The 24929-nt window shown below is 44.2% G+C and overlaps 1 protein-coding gene across 2 annotated transcripts in view; it reads left to right on the forward strand.

Moving 5' to 3' along the window:
* LOC137375873 (alpha-1,3-mannosyl-glycoprotein 4-beta-N-acetylglucosaminyltransferase B-like) overlaps positions 1 to 24929 on the forward strand; it is a 222318-nt gene that overhangs the window by 19756 nt on the left and 177633 nt on the right. For both annotated transcript variants that reach the window (XM_068043473.1, XM_068043484.1), the window contains exon 2: positions 21863 to 22063. In XM_068043473.1, the coding sequence (XP_067899574.1) occupies positions 21863 to 22063 (201 nt within the window). The remainder of the gene's footprint in view (positions 1 to 21862; positions 22064 to 24929) is intronic.

The raw sequence follows: 24929 nt of genomic DNA on the forward strand, positions 1-24929 counted from the left end.
TGCCACTTTGGTCCCTAATGGGCCCTACTCTTTCCTTGGTTATCATCTTGCCCTTAGTATACTTAAAAAATGCCTTAGGATTTTCCTTTATCTTGCCCGCCAGTGTTTTTTCATGCCCCCCCCTTCACTCTCCTAATTACTTTTTAAGTACCCCCCTACACTTTCTATACTCCTCTAGTGCCTCTACTGTTTTCAGTGCTCTGAATCTGCCATAAGCCTTTTTTTTCCCTTATCCAATCTTCTATATCCCTTGCCATCCAGGGTTCCCTGGACTTGTTGGTCCTACCCTTCACCTCAACGTCCGTCCCCAGCTAACACTGCCTTTGCGCAGGTGCTGATACCATTTTTAAAGGGCTTTGAGTCCTATCATGAGATTTACATATCTAAAGAAAAAGCATTTTAAAAAAGTTTAATTAATTGTTCTTGCCCCCTCCTACCCCCCACAACAGCCATAGATTTAATTCCTTGCCCTCTTCCCCCCAAAATACCTTGTGCACCTGACCTTTCCCCCCCCCAAAGTTCATAAACGTTATTCTTTACCCTTTCCCACCATCCCCTACACCAATGAAATGGCTCTTACACTGCTCTCACCTTCCCACCAGTGTTCTGCCTCGGATCCACGGCTAGGATCCAAAGGCGTGGGAGTGTCGGTCACCAGTACCAATATCGCTCCGGAACAGACGGTGGGAATGAGTCGATAATTTATTCCTTCATTTACAATATTTTACATATGTAAATTTGCTTCCCGTTGCCAAGTGGTACGGGAGCTGCCACTCAGCCTTACCGCTGCCAGCAATATCGGGCTGGGCCTTCCCAGCATCAAAGCCCGTGACGGGCCTCTGCTGGAGGCATTTTCCGCACCCCCCCACCACCGCGCCACGACCCCCAATGTTGGAGGAGGGGGGAGGGGTCTGTAAAAGCCAGGCCACTATATAAATACAAGTTGCTGTTGTTTCTGCTGTCAACCTCACCCAACAGCATCGCATTTTGCCTTCCAGATTGGACAGTGATCGGACTGATGTTTCTCTCTTTAGGCCAGGAGAAGCTGAAACCAAATACTGCACTCCCGTGTCACTTCAGCCAAGGACAGCTCACCCAGCACAGACCTGGAATCAAAGCAGACTTTGCTGCTCTTCATAGCTCTGCTTTGGGCCACATTGACTCAGTGAGCAATTGCGGGCCAGAGTTCCCAAATGTATCCATTTAATTTCGTGATGTAGAGGATGTAAACAACCTTCACCTAAAGAGCCTGGCTGCCTTAAGGGATTAGTCAGTATGGTTTTAGAACCAACAGGTATGCTCAAGATGCTGCTGTAAATCTCGGAGGAGATAACTAAATTAGCCCAGTGGATGCAATATTGCAGAAGATATTTGATAAGTTTTCAAATCTGAGATTTAAAAACAATGAAAGGAAGGACCAGCAGAATAGAGGCAGGTATGGTTGTGTCACTAGCACTTTTTTTAAAAAAAAGAAAAGTACATTAAAAAAAAATCAAGTGTAAGTTTATTTCATGCAACTAGTGGCTGCATAGCCACACTGAGCAGTAGCATCTGGCTGGGCCTGCCAACTGGATAAAACCATTATTTGTAATAATTGGATAGCTCTTTCAAAGAGCTGACACAGGTATGATGGGCTGAATGTCCTATTTCTCTGCCTTATGATTCAATGGCACATGTTTGAGAAATTCTCCAGCGATTCCATCTAATCTTCCACTTCAATTAGTGTTATTTCAGGTTATTAGTCTTTGTGCAAAGCCGATTGTCCAGATTTATATGTACATGTTCTTTATATATCGCAGTGGAGATGGATTTTCAACAGCTAATCACAACAATTAATTCCTTTTACAACAAAAACAAGAAATGCTGGAATCACTCAGCAGGTCTGGCAGCATCTGTGGAAAGAGAAGCAGAGTTAACGTTTCGGGTCAGCGACCCTTCTTCGGAATTAATTCCTTTTGATCTGTCTGGGCTTCTTAGGGGAAGTAGATTTGATGGGGAGCTTTTTCCTGTAAATCCTAAATCCTGTAAAATTTTAGAGGTTTTGGTCAAGATAGATATCTCACATGAAGTATTTCTTTCTGAAAATTCCTCATTATTCACAAGTATGCAGCTACGGATCAGAAACATTGCATATTATGGCCTGATAATTCTGTGGAGATTGTCATAATTCCTTGCTGCAACCCCAGTGGGAGATTGGCGGAAAATGCAGTAACCCCCTGGTCCCCGCAGAGAGAAAGGGTAAAAAGGGCTACTTTCTGCAGGAGATAAGGACAACCCCTGGTCAACATTCGTCCCTCAACCAACATCACAAAAAAAACCACATTATCGGGTCATTTATATCATTGCTGTTTGTGGGACCTTCTTGTGTGCAGGTTGACTGTCATGCTTGGCTTCAAAAACTAGTGACCAGACTAAAAATAATTGGCTATCGGGCATTTCATAGTGTCCTGAGGAGCTGAAAGGCGTTATACAAATGCAAGTTCTTCCTTTTTGCTTTGCATGTTATACTAGTAATCTTATAAAGCTCTTTCAGGTTATAGCAACACAAGATGCTTTGATTTGACCAGTGTGAATAAAAACAGATAAACCATTCTCGGACTGGTCATCCTTGTTGCCTCTGGTTGAGCTATTTGTGAGTAACTTCATTAAGTTACTCATGTAATAGACTAGTTGAAAAACTTAAAAGCAAAATTTTATAATTAAATTGTACAGTGTTACAGCCACATGGTGAGGGATTTGGATAGTTGCCACTGTTCAACTCCCACCTGACCACAGCAAGTATTTTTTGTTATTAGGGTTTAATCCCTTTGTATTTTATTTGTCAAATAAACAGACAGTGACAGTTTTTCTTGTAGATTTAAAACAGAAAATCAATTATTTATTAATCAATACACTTTAACCCAAAATGGTCGCAACCACATCCACTCACACATTCACTCGTGCGCACACACACATACACAAGAGACAAGTAGTGAGGAAAAGGAGTAAGCAGTTGTAAATGTGGGTTGATTGCAGGCCTGAGGTGTTTGTAGGTTTCTCTCTTGGTTGAAAGTTCAGTTGAAGACAGTGGATCACTTCTAATTCACTGCTGTTCAACTATAGATGTAGAATTCTACAGCAGGGAGCATCCCTTCTGCTTGCTGGATTTCTCCCAGCGCCTTAGATGGAAAAGCTGTTTGGTGATGCTTCTTTCCGAGTGTCTCTCTCTATGGCTGCCTTTTAAAAGGTAAAAGCTTGCTACATCTCACCTCTGCTGAGATACAAGGATTTCCCTCCCTATGGTGACCCACAATGGCCCAAGATGTGACTAGTTCACACCTTCTTTGTTTCAGAAGAACCCATTAAATTCAGGAATGTTTCAGGATGGGTTTAGGATTGGTGCAGTTGACACCTTTTAGCTTTGAAGGTACTCCAAGCAGATAGTTTGAATATACAAAAGCCAGGTTTTTTTTTAAACCTTCGGTGGCCATTTTGGAGCACATTGATCACTTTTTAAAAGAAAGGCCCATTTTCTAAAAAGACAACGTCAATTTTTATGACTTATCTTTTTTGGTTTTCTTTCATTGCATTTCTCAAAGTATGACAGTCTTAAAAAAGTGAGAAAATAACATGCTGAAATATGCTGACCACAAGATCTTCGGGCACTCCCCGTGGTTTAGCTGTTAAGTCTGTGAAGAGCGGAGCCATATAGACTTTGGGAGATGACCTCAGAGACATTGAGAGACAAGGAGAAAATCAGCCACAGTTCCCCAAACTAATCACTGGCCAGGGACCTCTCAGACGTGTAAATGTGCGGGCATTTGGTTTGGACAGGATTTAGCTCATCTGCAATGTCCCATTTGGTTGAATAACCCAATAATGTGCACAACATGTTGACTGGCTACTTTGGTAAAGTAGCAAAAGGTCACTGACCCCAGGGAACAAGGAGTTACAGTTTCAAGTGAGGGGCAGAAGAGAAATTGATGGAAAAAGCAAGGAGATTTGCTTCTGTCTGTTGATTTGAAAAACAAATCAAAAGCTGCATCCAATATTTAGTAATAATTGATATACTGTTACGACCAGGTGAGAAAGGGGTCTAGGGGTTCCCTCTCAGCCTTTTCCTGGTTTGACCGTTTAATTTTTAAACCACCGTGTTTTAGCTTCCCCTCAGTGAATCCTTGTTCACTGCTGTCCAATTGTAATGGCAAAGAAATCAACCAGACAGGTTTTCTTAGATTTAAACAGGAAAGGTATAAGTTTATTAACCTTAAAACTCTAATTCGGTTAAAACTACTAAAAATACGTGACATAACCATGCTAGCATGCATACGTGATAAACACACAGATAGAGACAGAAAAGGAGAAAGTTTTGAAGCAATAGCTGGAGTTCATTTACTGTCTTTTGAGTTTAATGTAAAGTCTTTGATTGCCGTTCAATCTTACCGTCACGTTGGGACCCTGTACACTTTCAAAATTATTTCGATGGTTTTCTGTCTTCTTGAAATCCAGTTGCAGTTTCTTCCTTTCATGAGAGAGAGCACGAGAGAGGGGATGCTGTCTTCCTTCAAGTTCAGTTGCAGTCTGACCCAAACTGTTCTGTGAACACAATTCAAACCAAACCTGGGCCAGCAGGCTAGTCACATGACTAGCTCCCCACCTGGATTATTTGTGGATTCTTTCAATCTCAGTAGACATCCACAGTAGGGGGTCTGGAATGCTAGCTTTCCACACCCTCAACGTCTTCCGGTCAAAATCTGTCTGGTTAATTGAACCAGGAAGCAGTTCCATTGTCTTCTCCAGGCAACTATTTCCCAGAATGCAAATGACAGTATGTTTTCAACCACTGCTATGATCTCGTTAAACAAGTCATCTTTTCAGTCCAGCAACAGTTTAAAATTAATGTTCCGAAAGACGAAATTAATATGCCTCATTCTTGGCAGGTGTGGTTTTCCTCACAGTATGGCAAATCACTCATAAAGATATTGTTTTGATAATTCCTAAAATAATTAAAGGACTTATTCACTAATTAAACTATGCATGTGTCCTTGCCACCATCTCCCCCTTCCCCTCCCCTCAAGCAGAGAGACTGTGAGATGATCATTTGCAGCCTGAAAGATGGCACCAGAAGACTGCTGTGCAAACGTACACAATGGCAACTCCAGTGCCCTCTATATCACTTGTAATTAAAATTGCAAATTTTAAAGCCTAGCAGATCTACAGTCCAGAGTCTGAAGTACCATCGGGAAATGTAGCTGCTTATTTAACCCGTCCCATTAAGGTCACTGACCACATGATCCCTGTGGGAATACAGATAACTGGACCTGCATATAGATTGGCTGAAGTTAGTTGGAGGCTGGTAAATTACTCGTAAATTTCAGTCTGCTGCGCAATCACTGCTTTTCATTCTGTTTTGGTGCTTTGAAATTTGATGTTGGAAATGTAGGGCTGAATTTTATGAGGCCTGCGGTGTCAGGGGGCGTGACGGGGTTGGGAGGGGGGGCGGCCTGGAAAATTCTTCCAGGAGAGGCCCACCACGACCTCCAACGCCAAGAAGGCCCCGCCGCATTTTACTGATGGCAGTGAGGCCTTCACTTAAATACTAAAATTAATGAAAAAACATCAAATCAACTTATCTTGACCCGGCAGCTGGGAGGGGCGAGCAGTGAAATCTTCAGGTCAGGAGGGGTATGAGAACAGGGATAACCGCTTCGATTGATTGGGGGGATGGTGGGAAGGGGTTGAGGGTCAAATGGCCTGAAGCTGGGGGAGGGGGGTGGTTAAAGGTCGTTATTTGAAAAATTGGTTTTCCCGGGGTATATGTCCTTTTATTTACTGAGAACTCATGGGCGGGGGGGTGGGGGGTGGTTGGGAGAGGGGATGCAAAGTTTGAATAAAATTTTATTTCAAATATAAGTGCGGTGACACTAAACATTTAAATTTATGTGAAAGGTTGGAAGCATTTAAAAATGACGCTGGCGCCTGCGTGGTGGCGCTGGACGCTGTTGCCGGAGATGCACAGTTGCCCCCTCTACGTCATCGAGGCCACTCTGCCCCCTCCATTTAAATGAGCCCCTGTGTTATTTTGCGATGGTTCATCCGAATCGCTGAAATGAGAGCGCGCCGCCGCAATTTGCAGCGCACTCAAAATTTCGGCCATAATGTTTGGAGTGTTAAGGCTGGTTGCAAGATTTATATAGGATACTAGCAGATCCTCTATTGTGTAACTAATTATGGGTCTGATTCTGTCAACACTTTGCCATCTTCATTCTGGTGGCCGGCAATGCCACGCCTTCGAATCCCCGTTCGGGGAAATGAGATGCGACACCTGTGGGGAGAAGGGGGGACCGTGAATTTCTCTGTGCAGGAGGGGGGAGCAGGGTTACAACACTTCGGATTGGTTGGGGGTTGATGGGAAAGGGGAAAGGACAAAGGTTCTGAACTTTGGAAGGGGAAAGGTCAAATTTTCAGGGTAGATATTCCGGGGGGGAAGTGCTGAATGATGTGTAATGCCTTTGAGAGAGTGCATGGAAAGGTTACTTTATTCATTTTTATAATCTTTAACATAACTGTCTGTTGGAGAAAATCCAGATTGTGCCCAATTGTTGAACAAATTCTCCGGACTCAGACGTTGAGAATCAAACACTTTATTGCATGATATCATGGGGGGGGCACACCTTACCTAAAGGCGGTCCAGTGCTGCTCCCAAAAAGCTACAGATCGCCGTGGACTTATATAGTATAAAAGAGGCAGAGCTAACAGTTTCACAATTAGATAAGCACCCACAAGACTGCCTACGTAACGGTGCACCATGCAGGGTCCGAGGTCAGCAAAACATCAGTTTCAACAATAACAAGCTAGTTCCTTAATTCAATGCCCACTCCAGACACCATATCTGGCCGTAATGTCTGATTGTGGTTAGCTGCTCTGTCTACAATTTATGACCGTTGGTTGTGGTTAGATTAGCTACAAGCTGTGTCCTGCTTTTCTGCTTCTACAAAGTTAAGTAATAATTAGCAAAGCTAAGAAAATTTCTCCAACACTGTCCCTTTAAAATTTAAATGTTCAGTTAGAGCTTTAAGCCCTTTAAAAATAGCACCAGCGACTGCACACCTGCTCCCTCCATGTCATCGGGGGGTGGGGGCGGCTGCCCTGGCCGTGCTAATGAGTCACCACGTTTGGAATTGCAGTGGCTCCACAACGTGGGCTCCATATGTGCGTGCTACAGATTTTTGAGCCCGACACCTATTTCGGCATCGGGCTCTTAAAATGCAGCCCATTGAGTTTTCCACATATGACTATAAATCAATGCCTGCCCCATGATAAAAATCCGAACTACTCCATTCTAAAAAGCCACATCTCTGGAGGTGAAAAATCCAGGCCATCCAGGTGACTGATGGAAGTATTTGCTCCGGCAAAAGTGACATCACTTTCACAATGCATATCCAGAAGTGACAGGACAGGCCTGTAGGATTCACACACATTGCAGACTTGTCCCAAATCCAGGAAATTGTTTATGACATGCATATCACCCTGCAGGCTACTTCAGACAACCCCATTGCTTTCATGAATTGAAAGGGCTTCCATTGTGTGTGCACTAGCGATGCATCATGCAGGTCAGTGCCGGCATTCATAGAAGCTGCTATGGCACTTTTATATTGTGACAATCCTCCACCCGCTTCCTCCAACCCCCTCTACTCTATGCCACGGACTGAATTTCGCTTTGGGGGTGGGAAACAGAAGCTGGGATTGTTTCTGGTTCCCGAACCCCCCCCCCCCCCCGGGGAACAGTCACTCATTGGGACTTTGACTGGGGCGTCACCTTAATTGGCATGGAGAGTGGTTCTCAAAGCAGAAGCCGCCTGCGGTAAGGGGTTCATAACTGAGAGGGTGCTTCAACATGAAGGCGCCCTCTCAGCAACCTTTTTAAAAATTTAATTAAAAAAAAATAGAAAAAGTAGCCAGGCCACCACTGTGGGGTGGGGAGGGGTGGTGGGGGGTGGTGGGTGGCCATCTACAAGGTGACCTTTAGCTGCATCTGCTCCCAGGCAGGAAGGGAGGGCCTGTACGCCTGCCTGGACCGCTGGCCCCCTGGCCTGCTGCTGGGTTCCTCCTCCAGACAGTTCAACTGCTCAATGTTGCATCAGGAAACTGGGATTTTCCAGACGGCCTCTTTTACTTACCATTAACAAGGCTCTTAATGAGTCTAATTGGCTGCCTGCCTCATGGGGGCAGTGAGCCTTGCCAGGCCCCAAACCCATCCCCCCCCAAAATGGCCAGCACTGGAAATGGTGTCAGGAAGCTGGCATGCCGGCTGGCACTAGTATTTCTGGGCCTGGTCCGCCTCCGTTCCTGACCTCGGCGGGGCCCGATAATCCTGCCCCAAGTGAGAGTCTGCTGCTTTGGGCTAAAGGCTATACCCTACAAACTTGGGTACCCATGCCTGAGGAGCCAAACTACACTACAATCAGATCCATGGGACAACTGGAGCCCTCATCAAACAGGTCAGGTTCATTCCTACAATATATCCAGCAATGATTGATCCATTTAATAGTGATGTGCTATATATAGCATAAATTTGCATTGCAACTGCTATAAAACATGGAGCCACCACTGGACAAAGATCAAGAGCATGATGAGGGAGAGGACAGTGAAGACAGAGAATGGAGAGGAAGTGGAAGGGCTCCAACATCAGCTGCAGCCGGAGCTGGTCAACAGCAGCTCACTGTAGAGCACTTTGGCTTAACAGCCCCTGTTTCCCTGCATTTAGTTATACCCAACATTTCTCCCACACTTTCTAACCTCCAATAAGTGACATCTGTCCAATGATCAAAATTGATATTCATGTCAACTAACATTATGGGGGCTCCAGCTACTACAGAACATGGTCAGCACACAAATATTTCAAACTGGATTATAATTTTCATGCCTTATAAAAATGACTTACACAAATTCTCACTATGGTGTGAGCCCCAGCTTAAGTGTCATTTTGCCTGCTTTAGTGCTCCTACAAAGTGCTGTTCCAGTGGCTGCAGCATGGGAGTCAGAAAGCTGCAATGGCACAATCTAGGGTTCTTGAGTTATTTGCGGTGGGTGACCTTTAGGAGCTTGGGTCTAAGATGGCCCAGCAGCAGATTGCAGAGACTCTCTGCTCGGACAATCTAGATTTCTGGTATCAGGGCAAGCATTCATTTATGGGCTGGAGAGGTTGGAGACTTGCTGACATTCTGGGAGAAGGTGACTTTTTCTCTTCCCATTGAGCAAATGCTGCCATCAAGTTGTGGCTCAGCACTCCCATCATTTTGTAGGAAAGCAGATCAATGATCTCACTCTTGAAAATGTCATTTGACTCAGCATCCATAGACTTTTAGGGGAGAAAATTCAAGATTTTTACTAATTTTTGTGTGAAAATGTATTTCCTAATTTTACTCCTAAATGGCCAAAGCATTAATTTTAAAATTATTTCTCCATGCTCTTAATTCCCCTACCAGAGCAACTAGTTTCTCTTTACTAACCCTAATGAATCCCTTATTCATTTTAAAGGGAATCTTACCTTGGAGGTCCTGGCAAGATCATTAAATTTATCTTGCACTGTAGCTAGGTCTTGGGAATAATGTTGGTGGCATTGACATGCACTGTGTTCCTCTCCACTGCTGCTGATCCACTGTCTGAATACTTATTACCCATTGGAGAGGAAGAGGATTTACTTCCTCCTGCTGACCTGCTCTATGTGCACTCTGTGGTTGCTTTGAGAAAATGAAGGTCTTGGATGAAATCATGCTGCCAGCTACCTCAGAATATAACACTAGCCACCACTGAAAAGTGCACCTGCCCATTAAAAGACTGCAGACTGCTTTAAATAGCATCTGTCCTGTTGGATTTCCCACCTGCCCAATTGCTAAGCTGCCAATAAGGAGTGTAATTAGCATTGGCAGCTTGATGATTACATGTTAATGAAACCCAACCACAAAAATGCCTCAAACCTCCCACAGACACCCTTGCTCACTGTCCACCCAATATATGCTTTACACAAAAATTGACCCCTTATATCTCTCTTTACCCTTCTCTGCCTCTGAGCTAGACTCTATCTCTGATTAAGTGTCAAACCTTTGATAATTTAAATCTGAAATTTTTCCTGAAGAAAGCTGTGAAAACGCATTTACCAGTTTATTTTCAAATCATTTGGGAAAAAATATAGGATTTATAAATCCAGGTTGAGGAAATGAATGCTTTTGCTGAGAAATCAGACTGACATACATTGGGAAATTCTACACACTGCAGACATTCTGACTGTCACATCCTGGGAATTGAAAGTGCAAATATTATTGTTTCAGCTGTTCCCTCAGCTGATAAGTGATAACTGTGAGACAACTGGTAACTGCAAACCCAAGTTTTGCGGAAAGGCTGAAGTCTCCAAATAAAAACACCAATAAAGGAAGTAAAAGATAAAAAGAAAACATTATTGTATGTTTAATCATGTTATTGCAAAATACGTAATCCTTAATGTTTTTATTTTAGAAGACATTCAAATCTAATATATTTGACTTTGTGCCAAAAGGGAAACAGCACACAAAAGATTTTGAAAAACCTGGTTAAGTTACTTTTTTCTGATTGTTTCAGATTGCTAAATCATTGTGGTCAAAAATATTTTTTGAGTGGTCTGGCTGGTTCAGTCACTTTTTTGAGTTGATTGAATTTCTTTATTCATAATAGTTACACAGTTCTGCTTTGTTCTTCTTTATAAATTTGAAATTTAAGCCAATCAGCACGTAAGTGTTCTATATAACTGTGCAAATGAGATTGTGAAATAGCTTGCATTGTTGCATAACTAAATATTTATGTAAACAATTATTTGGAGTTCAAATTACAGATAGTACACTATAAATGCTAATAATTATCAGACAAGTCGAGAATTGCTTCAATGCGAAAAAATTTTGTTCAGAAAAGACTTCTTAAATTCATTTTTCAGCTTGTTTCAAATCACTTGGAAAACAACAAACACAAATATTCTTAGAAAGCAAGGCAAGACATGTTTCAAATCTGTCCTGAGGAAGATATATATAAAAGCCCAAACCTTGCTGAAGCAGGGCACCTCATGGCGTCTGCCGTTAGCTAGATTTTTTCCTGCACCCTTCAGCTCAAAAATATTTTTCCCTATAAGTTGCTGGAATTGCAAGCTGATAATGACGTGGCAAGGGCAACAGGGCATCTGGGACCTTAGTGAACAGCAGGACCAACAGTCTATCTCCTTAACCAATGAGATTTAAGACTATAGAAAAAACAGGAATGACGGTGAAGGAGGGTGAATTAGAGTCAAATCAGGTAGAGAGAAAGAAATAAGGTGGCTGTCGCTGGGTTAAAATCATGAAACTCCCTTCCTAACATCACAGTGGGTGTCCCTACCTCACATGGACTGCAGTGGTTCAAGAAGGCAGCTCACCACCACCTTCTCAAGGGCAATTAGGGATGGGCAATAAATGCTGGCCTAGCCAGGAACGCCCACATCCCATAAATGAATTTAAAAAAAGAGGGAAAGAAAGTCTGCATTAAGAGAAAAAAAAAGACAAAGTAAGAACAAAATGTAAATTGTAATTTCTTTAGATCTCTAAGAAGAATTTACTACATGAAGGAATGAGATTTAACAGTTTAAATAGTTCCCTTTCTGAATCAGAGCGATTGATTGATATTACATTAACAATGATCAAATTGATAGAAAGATACTTAGTGTTAAGTACAAACCCTCATTTTCTACAGTGAGTTTAATTCAAGGTTAATGTGCAAATCCAGCATCTTCTTAAAACTAATGGGGAGGTTAATAGTGCGAAGTTAATGGCTATTTGCAGCTCACGGCATATCTTCTTCACCTGAACTTGCAGACTGATTTGTGTATTGGTAACAGATTGTGAACCCGCCACTATTTTTTCAGCAAGATTTGGGCCATTGTCTGTAACTAATAATTATTCATTTCTCAGTGTAAATGAAAGTGAGCATAACTCATCCCTATCACTCACGTCACTCTATCTCTTTCTCTGAGCTAGGCTTTCTTGCTGAGTAAAAAATATGCATTTGATAATTGTTTAAATCTGAAGCTTTACCTGTAAAAAAATACTTTCAAAATTTATGTTCCAGCTTGTTTTCAAATCAAAGCACTGAGGATCATGCCGTTGCATTTTGATAGGTTTCTCACACTGCTTGTACTTGGATTATAGTATTCTGAGAATTGTTGGCACAAATGCATTTGGTAATTCTCTTTAGCTGAGCAATAACTCTTGGAAAATTGCAAATATGACCTCTGAGAGGTTGAGGTCCCCATTGAAGCAGAAATGAAGTCACTCAAAGACATTTATATAGTTACATTTAATCACGCTATTATTTTCATTTTATAAGAAGCCCTACTTTGAACCCATAGTTGGTAAGCAGAAGGAAGACGTAATGGCCAAGAAAATATTCAATAAGTATTTTGACTGATTGAATTGGTTTGCCTCTTCCTATCTTTTCTTAGACCCTCCTGACCGGTCATTCATGGTTGGTTGTTTCCCTCTGAGCAGTTTCTCTGCTATTTTTCTAGCCATTTTGCTCACTTTTGATTCATGCGTTCCCTATCTCCCCAATTCTGATTTGTTGATGTTTTAATTTGAGCCAATGAAGTGTGATGCCAGATTGTGACAGATGGAAGAGTATGCAGAATGATAGGTAAATAGTTTTGCAGCAGTGGGGATTCTATTTCCAGCAATGTTAAATGGAGGCATACATCTCCTTTGTCTTCAACAAAAGTGTGGCAAATCCTTTTTTATTTACAAGCATGCAAATATATGACACAGTGAAATTATCTGTGATAAAATGCATCTTGCAACATTAATGATTTGTGACTCCATCTCCCAAACAAAATCAAAGAGGTGCACAGCACTTATCTTTTATGAAGCCAGTACTGTTTTTGTATTGTTGCAGATCAGTTTACAATGACGACTGTGGGAAGGATTGGGGAAACTTGAGTGATGCTCTTGTCCTTTGTTGGACTGAACAGAAGCAGCTGCTCATTAGATGAGGTCATGGAATGTAGAAAAAAGGCACAGTTTATATGGATTGTGTGATCTACTTAAGGTGCTTTGAATATAGTATAAGTGATTCACCTGCACATTATGCACTGTAAACAACATGTTGCACAATTAATTGTATACTAATCACAAGAAAAACTTGCAGGGAGAAAATATAGTAGATCCCATTGCAGAATACTGAATTGGCTTAGATTACAGAGGTGACGCAACAAGAAAATGTTGGCCATTTTGGTGTGGCGTGGGATGTTCCCACTGTTTAACTCCCTACCTGACCGCAGCAAGGGTATTTGTATTAGAGTTTAGCCCCTTGGTATTTTATTTTTCAAATAACCAGACAACAAGAGGTTTTCTTATAGGTTTTAAAAATAGAAAGTCAATTGTTTATTAATCAATACGTCTTATCCCAAAATTGTCACAACCGCATCGACTCATGCATTCACTCGCACACACATACAAGAAGAAACAGGTAGAGAAGGGAAAGAGGAAGGTGGTTTTTATTGGGGGAGAAAGATTACGATAAACATGTTGAATTCTCTTGAGACTCAGTTCTAGATGGTTGCAGGCCTGAAATGATGGTAAATTTCGCTCTTGATTGAAGGTTCTGTTGAAGATGGTGGGTCACTTCCAGCTCTCTCTGCTATACAATGTAGATGTTGGAATTTTCAGCAGAACCTGTGCTGTCTGGCTTGCTGGAATGCCAACTGTTACAAGTAGTTTCACCTTCAGGGTCAGTCTCTCGCTCTGGCTGTTTTTTAAAGGTAAAACTGTGCCACCTCTCACCTCCTATTAGAAGACAGTCTGGTTTCTTCCCCATGATGGCCCAGGTCATGGCTACTTCACACCTTTGTTTTAGAAGAAGACATTTAATTCTGGAATATTTTTAGGATGGGTGTAAGATGGGTTTCATTAACACCTTTTGGCTTTGAAGATTTGTCCTTTGTCTTTGTCAGATGGTTTGAAGGTTAATCCCCTTTTTCCTTTTGTGCCCATTTTGCGCCATTGTTCACTTTTTAAAATAAAGGTTCATTTTTTTAAAGACAAAGTCTATTTTTCATAACACCTCCCAAAAGGGAAAAAATGAAATTCCTTGTATTTCATTTTTTTGGGATTTAGAAAGAGGGAAAACTGAAACAGTAACACAGTTTAAGGTCACACCCCTTTACACATGCATTTCATTCACTCCTCAGGCTTCCAGCCTATGTTTTTTTCCATCATCCTTCCTTTGGATGAGGTACAGTCAAAATATTGCATTTCTTTTGGTTACGTGTTGTCAAATGGGGTTGTAGTTTCTCTCACACCAGTTTGTACTACTTTAGAAATATTAATCTCTAGGACCATGTGATTGTTGTTGAAGGTTTCTGTTATTGCTTGTAGTATGATTCTGTTTGCACAAGCTTTAAACCCTTGACTAGTGCTTCCACACGGCATTAACCATTCAAGTTTTGAGTTAGTCCATGAATGTTCTATCATTGCACTTCCGATATGCGTGACAATGTCCACAGCTAAAGAACAGGCTATTCGGAATCTGTGTATCATTTCTTTTCAAACCTTTTATTTTTTTCATGACATTAATACAAAAATTATACTTAAATAGAATAATATGATGACAATTAGGCCACAGAAGTGGGGAACACAGTGCTGAATGTTTTATTTCAAACTAACCGAAAATGAAGCTGTATATTATAAATGATATAAGTGAGCAGTGAGGTGTTGTTATGGAATAGCATAAGGGCCTGAAACACTGATTTCTTTAAAGTCAACATAATGTCAGTCATGTAAGTTGGAGAAATATCTGTCAGTAATGGGTTATGTTTGTTTTCATAGATAGTGTTGTACTGTAGTCAATCAAATAATTTCAAGCAAATGCAAAATTATAGATCAGTATTGATATTGTGATGTATAAAAAAATGTCAGTGGCTTCATTGTTAGTGAATGTGGGCAGCTGAGCCATACATATCAACGCCCTGGATAGTAATCAGAAAATGCTGCAAATATTCAGGTCAAACAGCAGCCATGGAGAGAGAAATAGAGTTAACAGTTGAATTTCCCCAGCCCTGTGGAGATGGGGTTGGAGGTGGGGGAGTCGGGAAAATAGGGATGAGCTGTGTCAGGATGGCTCCCTGACGCATTCCCACCTCCAGGGGAATTTCCCAGGAGTAGGCTGGAACAGGGTCGCCTGCTCACTCCACGGAGTCAATTAGGGCAATTAAGGCACAATTTACGGGCCATTTTGTGACAGGGCTCTTAGTTTCCCACCATCGGATTGATCCCCTGCCACGTGCAGAGGCCGGTAATTCATTGGAGGCTGCCTCCCGGCAGCAGGCAAGGGTGACAACAGAACTGGAGGCTCCATGCCGCAATGACAGGACTATGGGGGTAAAAGGCCGCAACCACGTCTGAAACCAATCCTGCAGAAGGGTTTCCCCTCCACCCTGATGGCCCTATCGGCTTTGGACCTCTTTATTTGCTTACATCCTTGCAGGCAACTGAGAGCACCTCCATATTGAGGCCTTTCTGCTTCAGCAGTGCCCAACACTCCCAATGGGGCTGCCGGTTGTCCTGTGCTGCGGGTCCTCTGATTGGGCCTCTAGCCTAGGGAACCTGCTTGCCATCCGAAATAGGATGGCGAGCATGGAGGCAGCCTCCTGGAAGGTTGTGCCAGTAGGCACCCTGGCGACATGGACAGGCTGCAGGCCCCCAACTGGGCGTGATGTTGGAGTCCCAACATCAGCCAAAAAATTCAGCCCAATGTTTCAGGTCGATAACCTTTCATTAGAACTGGAAAATGCTTTTAATCAAGTACAAAGCAAAAGAAAAGGGAACCCTAGCCTTGTAAGATGCTACCTGACCCGCTGAGTGGTTTCCAGCATTTACTGTTTTTATTTCAGATTTCTGGCATCTGCAGTATTTTGCTTTTTCCCCCAGATATAAATCCTGGTTTGTGTTATGTTAGATAGCCTCAGCTAGGTTGGCAGTAAAGGTGCTGCATTTGGCTTCAACAGTCTGGGTTTGAGATGAGAAGTGAATCTATGTGAGAACTGAATCAGGCTTGGCGGTGATGACTAACACACTCATGGGCTGGGATTTTATCTGGGTGACGGAGTCTCAACTACTGGCAAAAGAACCAGCGAGGGTCCCACGTCGCCTCCTCTGGGGAAGGCCCGCCGGATCAAGTGCCAATCAAGCACTTAAGTAGACAGTGGAAGGCCTTCCTTGGGATCAAGGCCCTTGGCGGTGGAAGTCCCGCCTGCTGAGAGCTGCTAGCCTGAGAGGCTGGCAGCTATTTAACTGAGCAGTGCCACTGCAGGGGCAGGAACCAGGCCACAGGTGAGTTAGTGTGGGAGGGGCAACCTGCACAGGTTTGCTTGCTGTGTTCCCTGTTTGGCAACAGGCCCACCCGCCGCTGGGCTAATTCTGGTGGGGGTAGGATGAGTCCCTTAATTGGGCATTAATTGCCCACTTAAGGACCTCAATTGGTGGCGGGGTGGGAAGGCCTGAAATTTGGGTGGAGATGAGAAGGTGGCGGGCCACTCCCCTACCACCATCTCACCCGATTATATGCTCTCCCATCTCCAAACCCTATGCGGGGGACGGCATAAAATTCCCCCCTAGTCCACTGGCACTCACTGTCAAAATACACAAACAGAGGGTAGACGTTCAGAGTCCTGAGGCTGTTTGGAGAGGGAATGGAAGGTTGGAGGGGGCTGGAGAATTGCGTCAATGATTTAGTCAGCGGTGGGAAAACACCAAGATGGCATTGCTGCCCTGACACAACGGCAGTGCAATTTAAATTGTAGTGCAGTTAGTTTTAATACATTAGCATGTAATTGATTGCAATTCTTTGTGGGGCCTTGGAATTAAGTGGACGATGGGCGGCCCTCACGTGCCTTCATATCCCTGGCCATGGAAAGCTGGTAGCACCGTGGTGAGGCCTCAGTGCCACGATGATAGGGAGCCATGACCAGAACTGCACAGGGGAAGTGGGGGGAGGCGGGGCCATTGTCGGTCTACAGTGCTGTGTGCTCAGCAAAGGGTGGTTCTTGGGTGGTCGGCATGGTGGGGGGAGGGGTCTTGGTCTCGGGTGAGAGTGTTAGACGGCCATACTGCTGGGTGAGAGGCTTGGGTGACCATACTATCGGGTGAGAGGGGCTTGGCTATGACTGAGGGCCATTAGCAACACAGCAGAGAGGATTAGCAAAATGAAAGCTGCCAAGGCAAGTTCATCTCTGCTTTGAGTGCTCTGTAGGCCCACTGATCACCTGGCATGGGTCTCATACACACTGTATTTTTGGATCCCTGTGGCATGATCTAACGCCTCAGAGGGAGGGAGGGCCAGGAGGCAGCTGCGTCTGCCTGTGAAGCTCCACAACGAGAGCAATAGCAGCCAACATACCAAGGATTGTCCACCTGCACCAAAGAATGTACCGGACTCGAATCAGATGCCTCCAAATGTCTGAGTGCCACTGTCGGCAACGACTGAGGTTCTGCAGGGAGGCTATCACTGACTTATGTGCCATGCTGCAGGACGAGTTGCGATCTACGGGATTCGGTGGTCATCTATGCTCGTGGGCTTGAAGATCACTGTGGCACTAAAGTTTTATGCGTCTGGATCATTCCAAGGATCCTCTGGGGACATATGCTGCATCTCCCAGGCAGCAGCCCACCATTGCATCAAGGAGGTGGCCAATGCTCTGTGCAAGAGGACCAGCAACTATGTGCGCTACACAACCAACCCTGACAGTCGGGCGGAGCGGGCTCTCAGATTTGTAGCCACCACTGGATTCCCTGGGTGCAAGGTGTGATAGATTGCACCCATGTGGCCATCAAGGCTCTAACAGATCAACCAGCTACCTCCATCAACACGAAGGGCTTCCATTCCATCAAAGTCCAATTGGTCTGTAACCACTGAAAGCGTTTCCTGTAGGTATGTGCCCACTTTCCCAGGAAGCAGCCATGACACCTGCATACTTTGACACTCCATGGTGCCTCAGTTTTTCAGCCTCCCCTGCTCGTATTCGGGGATGGATTCCTGGGCACAAGAGCTAACCATTGAAGACATGGCTACTCACATCTATGAGGAACCCTCGCACTGCAGGAGAGGAGAGGTACAACAATTGCCATGGCTCCACTTGGGCAACCATCAAGCAGGCCATTGTGCTGTTGAAGATGAGATTTCATTGCCTAGATTGATCCAGGGGAGACCTGCAGTATGCCCCAGCAAGGGTTTCGTGTATCGTGGTGGTCTGCTGTGCTGTACACAATTGAGCATTGCAAAGGGAGGGAGGCCTTGCCTGAAAAGGACATGATTGATCGTCACTCCTCAACCGAAAAGGAGGACATGGAGGAGGCTAATGAGCAGACAGAGCAGGATATTGAACCCTTTGAACCCAAGGCCTGGCACAATGAGCGACGGGCCATGGAGCAAGAGACAGTCTCATATTTTCCCACTTCCAGCCACACTGTTGGTCCCTCAGTGCGAAATCAATAAATACTCACCTTAATGTATTCAGTCTGTCCCCTCCTTTCTGCTTATCGTCTGTGTCTAGTCCCCAGCCTAATCACACGTTGTGGCCCATGTGCGATGCTAACTAAAGGTGGGCTGTGCCTTCATTGGCAGCCACTAAGGGGGAAGGGTGAGGTTAACATCTCACAATTAAGGCATGATAGAATGAACACTTTCCACAATGAAAGTTAACTTCCATAATGAAAAAACTTAATAAGACAAAATCAAATGTCAAATGTCAAACACCAGTGAAACCCCAAGTATAGCTAGGTGGTTTCCTTCATACATTTTTGAGTGCTTCTGTGAGGTGTGACCCCTGCACTATCAGCTGGGCGGGAGGCAGGCTGCCTATCAGGCCATCCCTTGGCCTGTGATGACTTCGGCAGCTGTCCTCTGGCTGCCTGAGGCCTGGAGGACCCCGGCTGCCTAAGGGTTTCCTGCACAGATGCAGGACTCTCCTCAGGCATCGCGGCTACTGGAACTGGGCTTACTGGTGGAGGGGCTGAGGAGCTGATGTCCACAATCAGAGCGCCCTGAGTGCTAATGCCAGACCCTCATCCCCTTCTGGGGTTTCCTGTATAGCTGAACCTCCAGTCAGCTCTCGGGGGAGTTAATGGGTGGGCGGCAGGTGGTGGTGAGCTGTGAAAGAAGGTGGCCGACATGCAGCCATGCATCTCTTAGGATGAGGTGATGCATAATCCCCTTTACCAGTGTCTTTGTGATGCCTCCCTCCCCAAGGCCCACTTCCTCCTGTGTAGTCACATGCAATCCCTAAAAAGGTGAGAGGTATGGAGCCTTGGCAAAATGAAAGAGGTCATTGACCCTCTTGAGGCACTGTATCCATGTTTGCGGGGTCACCCCACGGTTGCTGCCCTCTTCTACGATCTCCATCTAGGCTTGTTGGTCAGGCAGGACGACCTCTTCTTGCCATCGCAGGGGAAGAGGACCTCCCGCCTTTCCCTTGCAGCCTGGAGGGGAATCTTGAGTGAGGCATTGCTTAACAGAGAGGCTACTGCAGCATCCTTCGCCAGGGGATGGGGGGTCCAGGAGTTACCCCCAACTACGGCTTCAGCAGAGATCATGAAACAGCAAATAAGTATAAGTCAGCAATGAAAGCACGGCTGGCAGGGCTTTAAATATGGCAGCAGCACCTGCTCCAATCATCTGACGCCGCATTCGACACCTCAAATTAAAGGCCTGCTACCCAACCCGAACCCGACAGGACCCGACGACATGTGTCAGGTTCGGGTCGGGTCGGGCCCCTCTTCCGGATCTGGCTTTCGGGCTTGGGTGGGGCCGGGCCGAGTCTGGGTCGTGCCAGACACACACAGTAAATGCTCTACAGGTAAGTATTAAAAATAAAAAACTTACCTGAGCTGGGAGTCCGGGATGAAATTGAGTCTGCGCAGTGAGCGAGTGACATCACTATGACGTCATCACGCATGCGCTGCAGCTTCGTGGAACTTCCCAGTCGGAAGGTAAGTGAAGGGATGGTCGGGTCGGGATGAGTCGGGGTCGGGCTCAGGTCCGGTCAGGCACGCGGCAAAATTGAAGGGACTCGGGCCGGATCAGGCTCGGGTCCTTTGTGGATCGGTCGGGTTGGATTCTTTTTCCCGCCCTGAGCACGCCTTTACCTCGAATCCCACTCCCGCCTTGTGATTGGATGGGCCCCACGCCTCCATTATTGTAGTTGGCCACTAGCTGCGTGATTGCAGTGCAACAGCCACACGTATGACTAACTGGGACAATGCCCACTTCCGGGTCTGCTGACGGGACACGCAACGGGCTCACTAAATTTAACCTCTTGAATGCAGTGAAGTACTTCAGAGGTAGCAAGCATTCAGCCGAAAATCATGGGCCCATTAGGCTTGCCAACCCTCCAGGAATTAAGAATTAACCTCCTGGACATTGACTTTTCTCCTAGATTGCTCACAGCAAAGAGACATTTAAAATAAAATGGTGTTTTTTTATTCATTTTCTGTGAGCAATTTTGTTTATTAGTTATAGAAGTATTGAAGATGAAAGAAAGAAAAATTACATCTGTATAGCACCTTTCACGACCTCAGGAGTTCCCAAAACACTTTATAGCCAATGAAGTACTGTTGAGGTGTCGTCACTGTTGTAATGTAGAAATGACTGTTTGACTGCGAGTCAAGAATTATTTGATCAGCTAATGAAGAGTTTGTTTCCTTTACAATCGGCTTAGGAAGGCAGTGCGCAGTAAGGATGGGCAAGTTGCTCCAAATAAATATGTGAACAGACTTTCAGGGGAGGCAGTGGCGTAGTGGTAATGTCACTGAGCTAGGTGCTTCAGAGGCCCAGGCTAATGTCCTGGGACATGGGTTCAAATCCCACCATAGCATAATAAGTTCAATTAATTAATAAAAATCTGGAATTAAACACTTGTCTCAGTAATGGTGCCATGAAACTATCATTGATTGTTGTAAGAACCCATCTAGTTCACTAATGTCCTTTAGGAAAGGAAATCTGCTGTCCTTACCTGGTCTGCCTTACATGTGATTCCAGACTGACAACTCTTAACTGCCCTCTGAGATAGCTTAGCAAGCCATTCAGTTGTTAAGGGCAATCAGGGATCCACAACAAGTGTTTCCCATAAAATAATTTTTTAAAAAGCTGTGGCTCAGTTGGTAGCACTCTTGAATCTGAATTCAAGTCCCACTCAGAAGTATGAGTAGATACTCCAGTGCTGCAGTTGTGGAGGTGCTGTATTTCAGCAATGATGCTAAGTTGTCTTCCCTTTGAAGTGGACATAAAAGATCTCATTGCACTATTCTGAAGAAGAGCAGGAGAGTTATTCCTGGCTAATATTTATCCCTTAATCAATATTACAAAAACAGATTATCTGGTCATTATCACATTGCTGTTTGTGGGAGCTTGCTGTACTCAAGTTGGCTGCTGTGTTTCCTACATTACAACAGTAACTGCACTTTAAAGGTACTTTATTGGTACTGCAAGAACTTTGGGATATCCTATTATCGTGAAAGGCGCTATATAAATGCAAGTCTTTTTTTTATATTGCTGGAATTTAAATAAGGCTCAATTGGGAAAATGGTTGTGCTTCCATCGTGCTGATGGTAGTCTCTCCCCACCCGCCTCAGCCTGATGGAAGCTGTCACTTCAAAACCGAGCCCATAAAGTTCCTCACTACAGATTAACAGGTGGACTATTTTTCTGAATTTTTACAACTTCAGCCCTCCAACACAAAAATACTCCTCTCCAAAAATCATAATGGAGAACTGATAAAGAAAAATGAATGTAATTTATTTGAAATGTAGAGTTAGAATATCAACCTTTCTTATTTTTGCAGAAGGTGAGGATGAAGTAACTGCATTCCAACAAGAACTTCTGGAACTCAGTAACAGACTTCGCAAGACTGAGAAAGAAAATTTAAAACACTCCAAGGAACTGCAAATTGTCTTGGATGAGATTAAGCATGTGGTACTTGTGGAGAAAAAGGCAGTGAATAATACATCTAAGAATCTTTCCAACTTTTCAGCTACAACTCCTGGTAAGCAAACATGTGTATTTTCCTTATCCATTTAAATGGTAAATGACATTGATCTGATTCTTCTAAAATTTCTGCACTGCTTGGGAACAGGGTGGAAGAATGATTGTTATTAGGAATGACATAAATTAAACGGAGGGAACTTGTTCTCCAAAAGATTTAAAGGCTTGTGGAATAAATAACCAACTAGGCCACAGATGCAAAGAGTGCAGGTGGCAGTTAAAACAAAAGCAAAATACTGCAGATGCTAGAAATCTGAAATGAAAACAGAATATGATGGTAACACTCAGAAAATCAAACAGCATCAGTTAACTCTGTTTCTCTCTCTCCACAGTGGCTATCTGATCTACTAAGTGTTTTCACCATTTTCTGTTTTTATTTCAAGAGGCAATTTGATTTGCTCCTGGAAAGAAAAGGGAATGACAGATATGGTCAGATGGTTGGGAGGTGATGCTGAAATCTATCAAAAACAGATGGGTTTTTTGACCTAATGGGCTTTTCTAGTCTCTAAAAATAGTTATGCTGTGATGTTTTTGAGAGTGAGATTCATTATTAAAAAGAGAGACTGAGTTTGAGCAGATTTATTGATATACCACCACCTTAAGTAAAATAGCTAAATAACATTAAAGTAAATCTCACTTTTAGCCAAATGTTCTGTCATTCTGTGGTGCTCCCTTGAAAAATTTGTGCTTTTTACCCCAAACAGCAGGAAGGTCCCAAGTTCTATCCCCGGTGTGTGCTAAGTTAACTAATCTAAGCTAGAGCAATAGCAAGGTTATATAGGATATACAGCACAGAAATGGGCCATAATCTGTAGCTCGTGTCCCAATGTGCACCAAGTCCCATTCACCCATTACCCAATGGTTAAGCAATTTCCCAATGTTAAAATGCTCATCCTTGTTTACAAATCCCTCCATGGCCTCGCCCATCCCTATGTCTGTAATCACCTCCAGCCCAACAACCCTTCTCCAATTCCCGCATCTCGTTCATCTCCAATTTTAATTGCTCCACCATAGGTGGCCATGCCCTCAGCTGCCAAGGCCCTAAGTTCTGGAATTTCCTTCCTAAAACCTCTCCACCTCTCTAGTTCTTTGATCCTTTAAGATGCTGTTTAAAACCTACCGCTTTATCAAGCTTTTGGTCATCTGTCCCAATATCCCCTTATGGGGTTCAGTGTCAAATTTTGGTTGATAACGCTCCTGTGAAGCACCTTGGGACATTCTTTTTTGGCCTCCTTGTCTCGAGAGACAATGGGTAAGCGCCTGGAGGTGGTCAGTGGTGTGTGGAGCAGCGCCTGGAGTGGCTATAAAGGCCAATTCTAGAGTGACAGGTTCTTCCACAGGTGCTGCAGAAAAATTTGTTTGTTGGGGCGGTTACAGAGTTGGCTCTCTCCTTGCGCCTCTGTCTTTTTTCCTGCCAACTGCTAAGTCTCTTCGACTCGCCACACTTTAGCCCCGCCTTTATGGCCTTGGGACATATACCACAGGAAAGGCCGTATATAAAAATGTTACCACTTCCTGTGGTAATGAGTTCTACACTCTAACCTTTCTCTGAGTAAAGGTCATTACAGTTGGCATTTCCATTCTAGCTGAAGGAAAATTGTCGACCGAGCTCTTTGCTTCTGTTTGTTATCCAGTGAATCCTGCAGGAAATTGCTTATGTATGAGCATTGGGGAAGGGCAGAATCGGACTTGGCAGTGAAGATTGCTGAATACATCCTGCCTCCTGATACTCAACCCCTAAGCTAACATAAGAATGGTCAGTTAGGCAAAGTACCAAAGACCTCATCACTGCTGGAGACCTATGTCCAACAACAGTCTGTACCCTCAGGAAAATGAGAGAAGTAACATTTATATGGTACCTTTCACAATCTCAGCATGTCCCAAAATGTTTCATAGCTGATTAAGTGTAGTCACAGCCTTAATAGCAGGAATAATATGTGGGGAGATGGTGGTGTAGTGGTAATGTCACTAGACTAGTAACCCAGAGCCCCAGTGCCCTGGGGACATGGGTTCAAATCCCATCATGGCAGATGGAATCTGGAATTAAAAAGCTAGTGATCATGAATCCCTTGTTATAAAAATCCATCTGGTTCGCTAATGCACTTTAGGGAAAGAAATCTTCTGGCCTATATGTCACTATATGTGGTTGACTCTTAAATGGCCTAGCAAGCCATGCAGTTGCATCAAACTGCTGCAAAGCCTAAGAAAAGGAATGAAACCAACAGGACCACGTGGCACTGGAAATGACAGCTGCAAACCCAGCCCTGTCGACTCTGCAAAGTCTTCCTTACTAACGTCTGGGGTCTTGTGCCAAAATTGGGAGAGCTGTTCCACAGACTAATCAGGCAACAGCCTGACATAGTCATACTCACAGAATCATACCTTACAGACAATGTCTCTGACATCACCATCCCTGCCGATGGGACAGGACATACCAACCAGAGGTGGCAACACAGTGGTATGTAGTAGGGAGGCAGTTGCCCTGGGAGTCCTCAACATTGACTCTGGACCCCATAAAGTCTCATGGCATCAGGTCAAACATGGGCAAGGAAACCTCCTGCTGACTACCACCTACCACTATCCTGCCTGCCCTCAGCTGATGAATCAGTGCTTCTCCATGTTGAATGTCACTTGGAGGAAGCAGTGAGGGTAGCAAAGACCACAAAATGTACTCTGTGTTGTGGACTTCAATGTCCATCACCAAGAGTGGCTTGGTAGCACCATTACTGACCGAGCTGGTCAAGTCCTAAAGGACATAGCTGCTAGACTGGATCTGTGGCAGGTGGTGACCTCGTCCTCACCAATCTGCCTGCCGCAGATGCATCTCTCCATGACAGTACTGATAGGAGTGACCACTGCACAGTGTT

The sequence above is a fragment of the Heterodontus francisci genome, chromosome 1 (genome assembly GCF_036365525.1).
Source record: "Heterodontus francisci isolate sHetFra1 chromosome 1, sHetFra1.hap1, whole genome shotgun sequence".
Lineage (NCBI taxonomy): Eukaryota > Metazoa > Chordata > Chondrichthyes > Heterodontiformes > Heterodontidae > Heterodontus > Heterodontus francisci.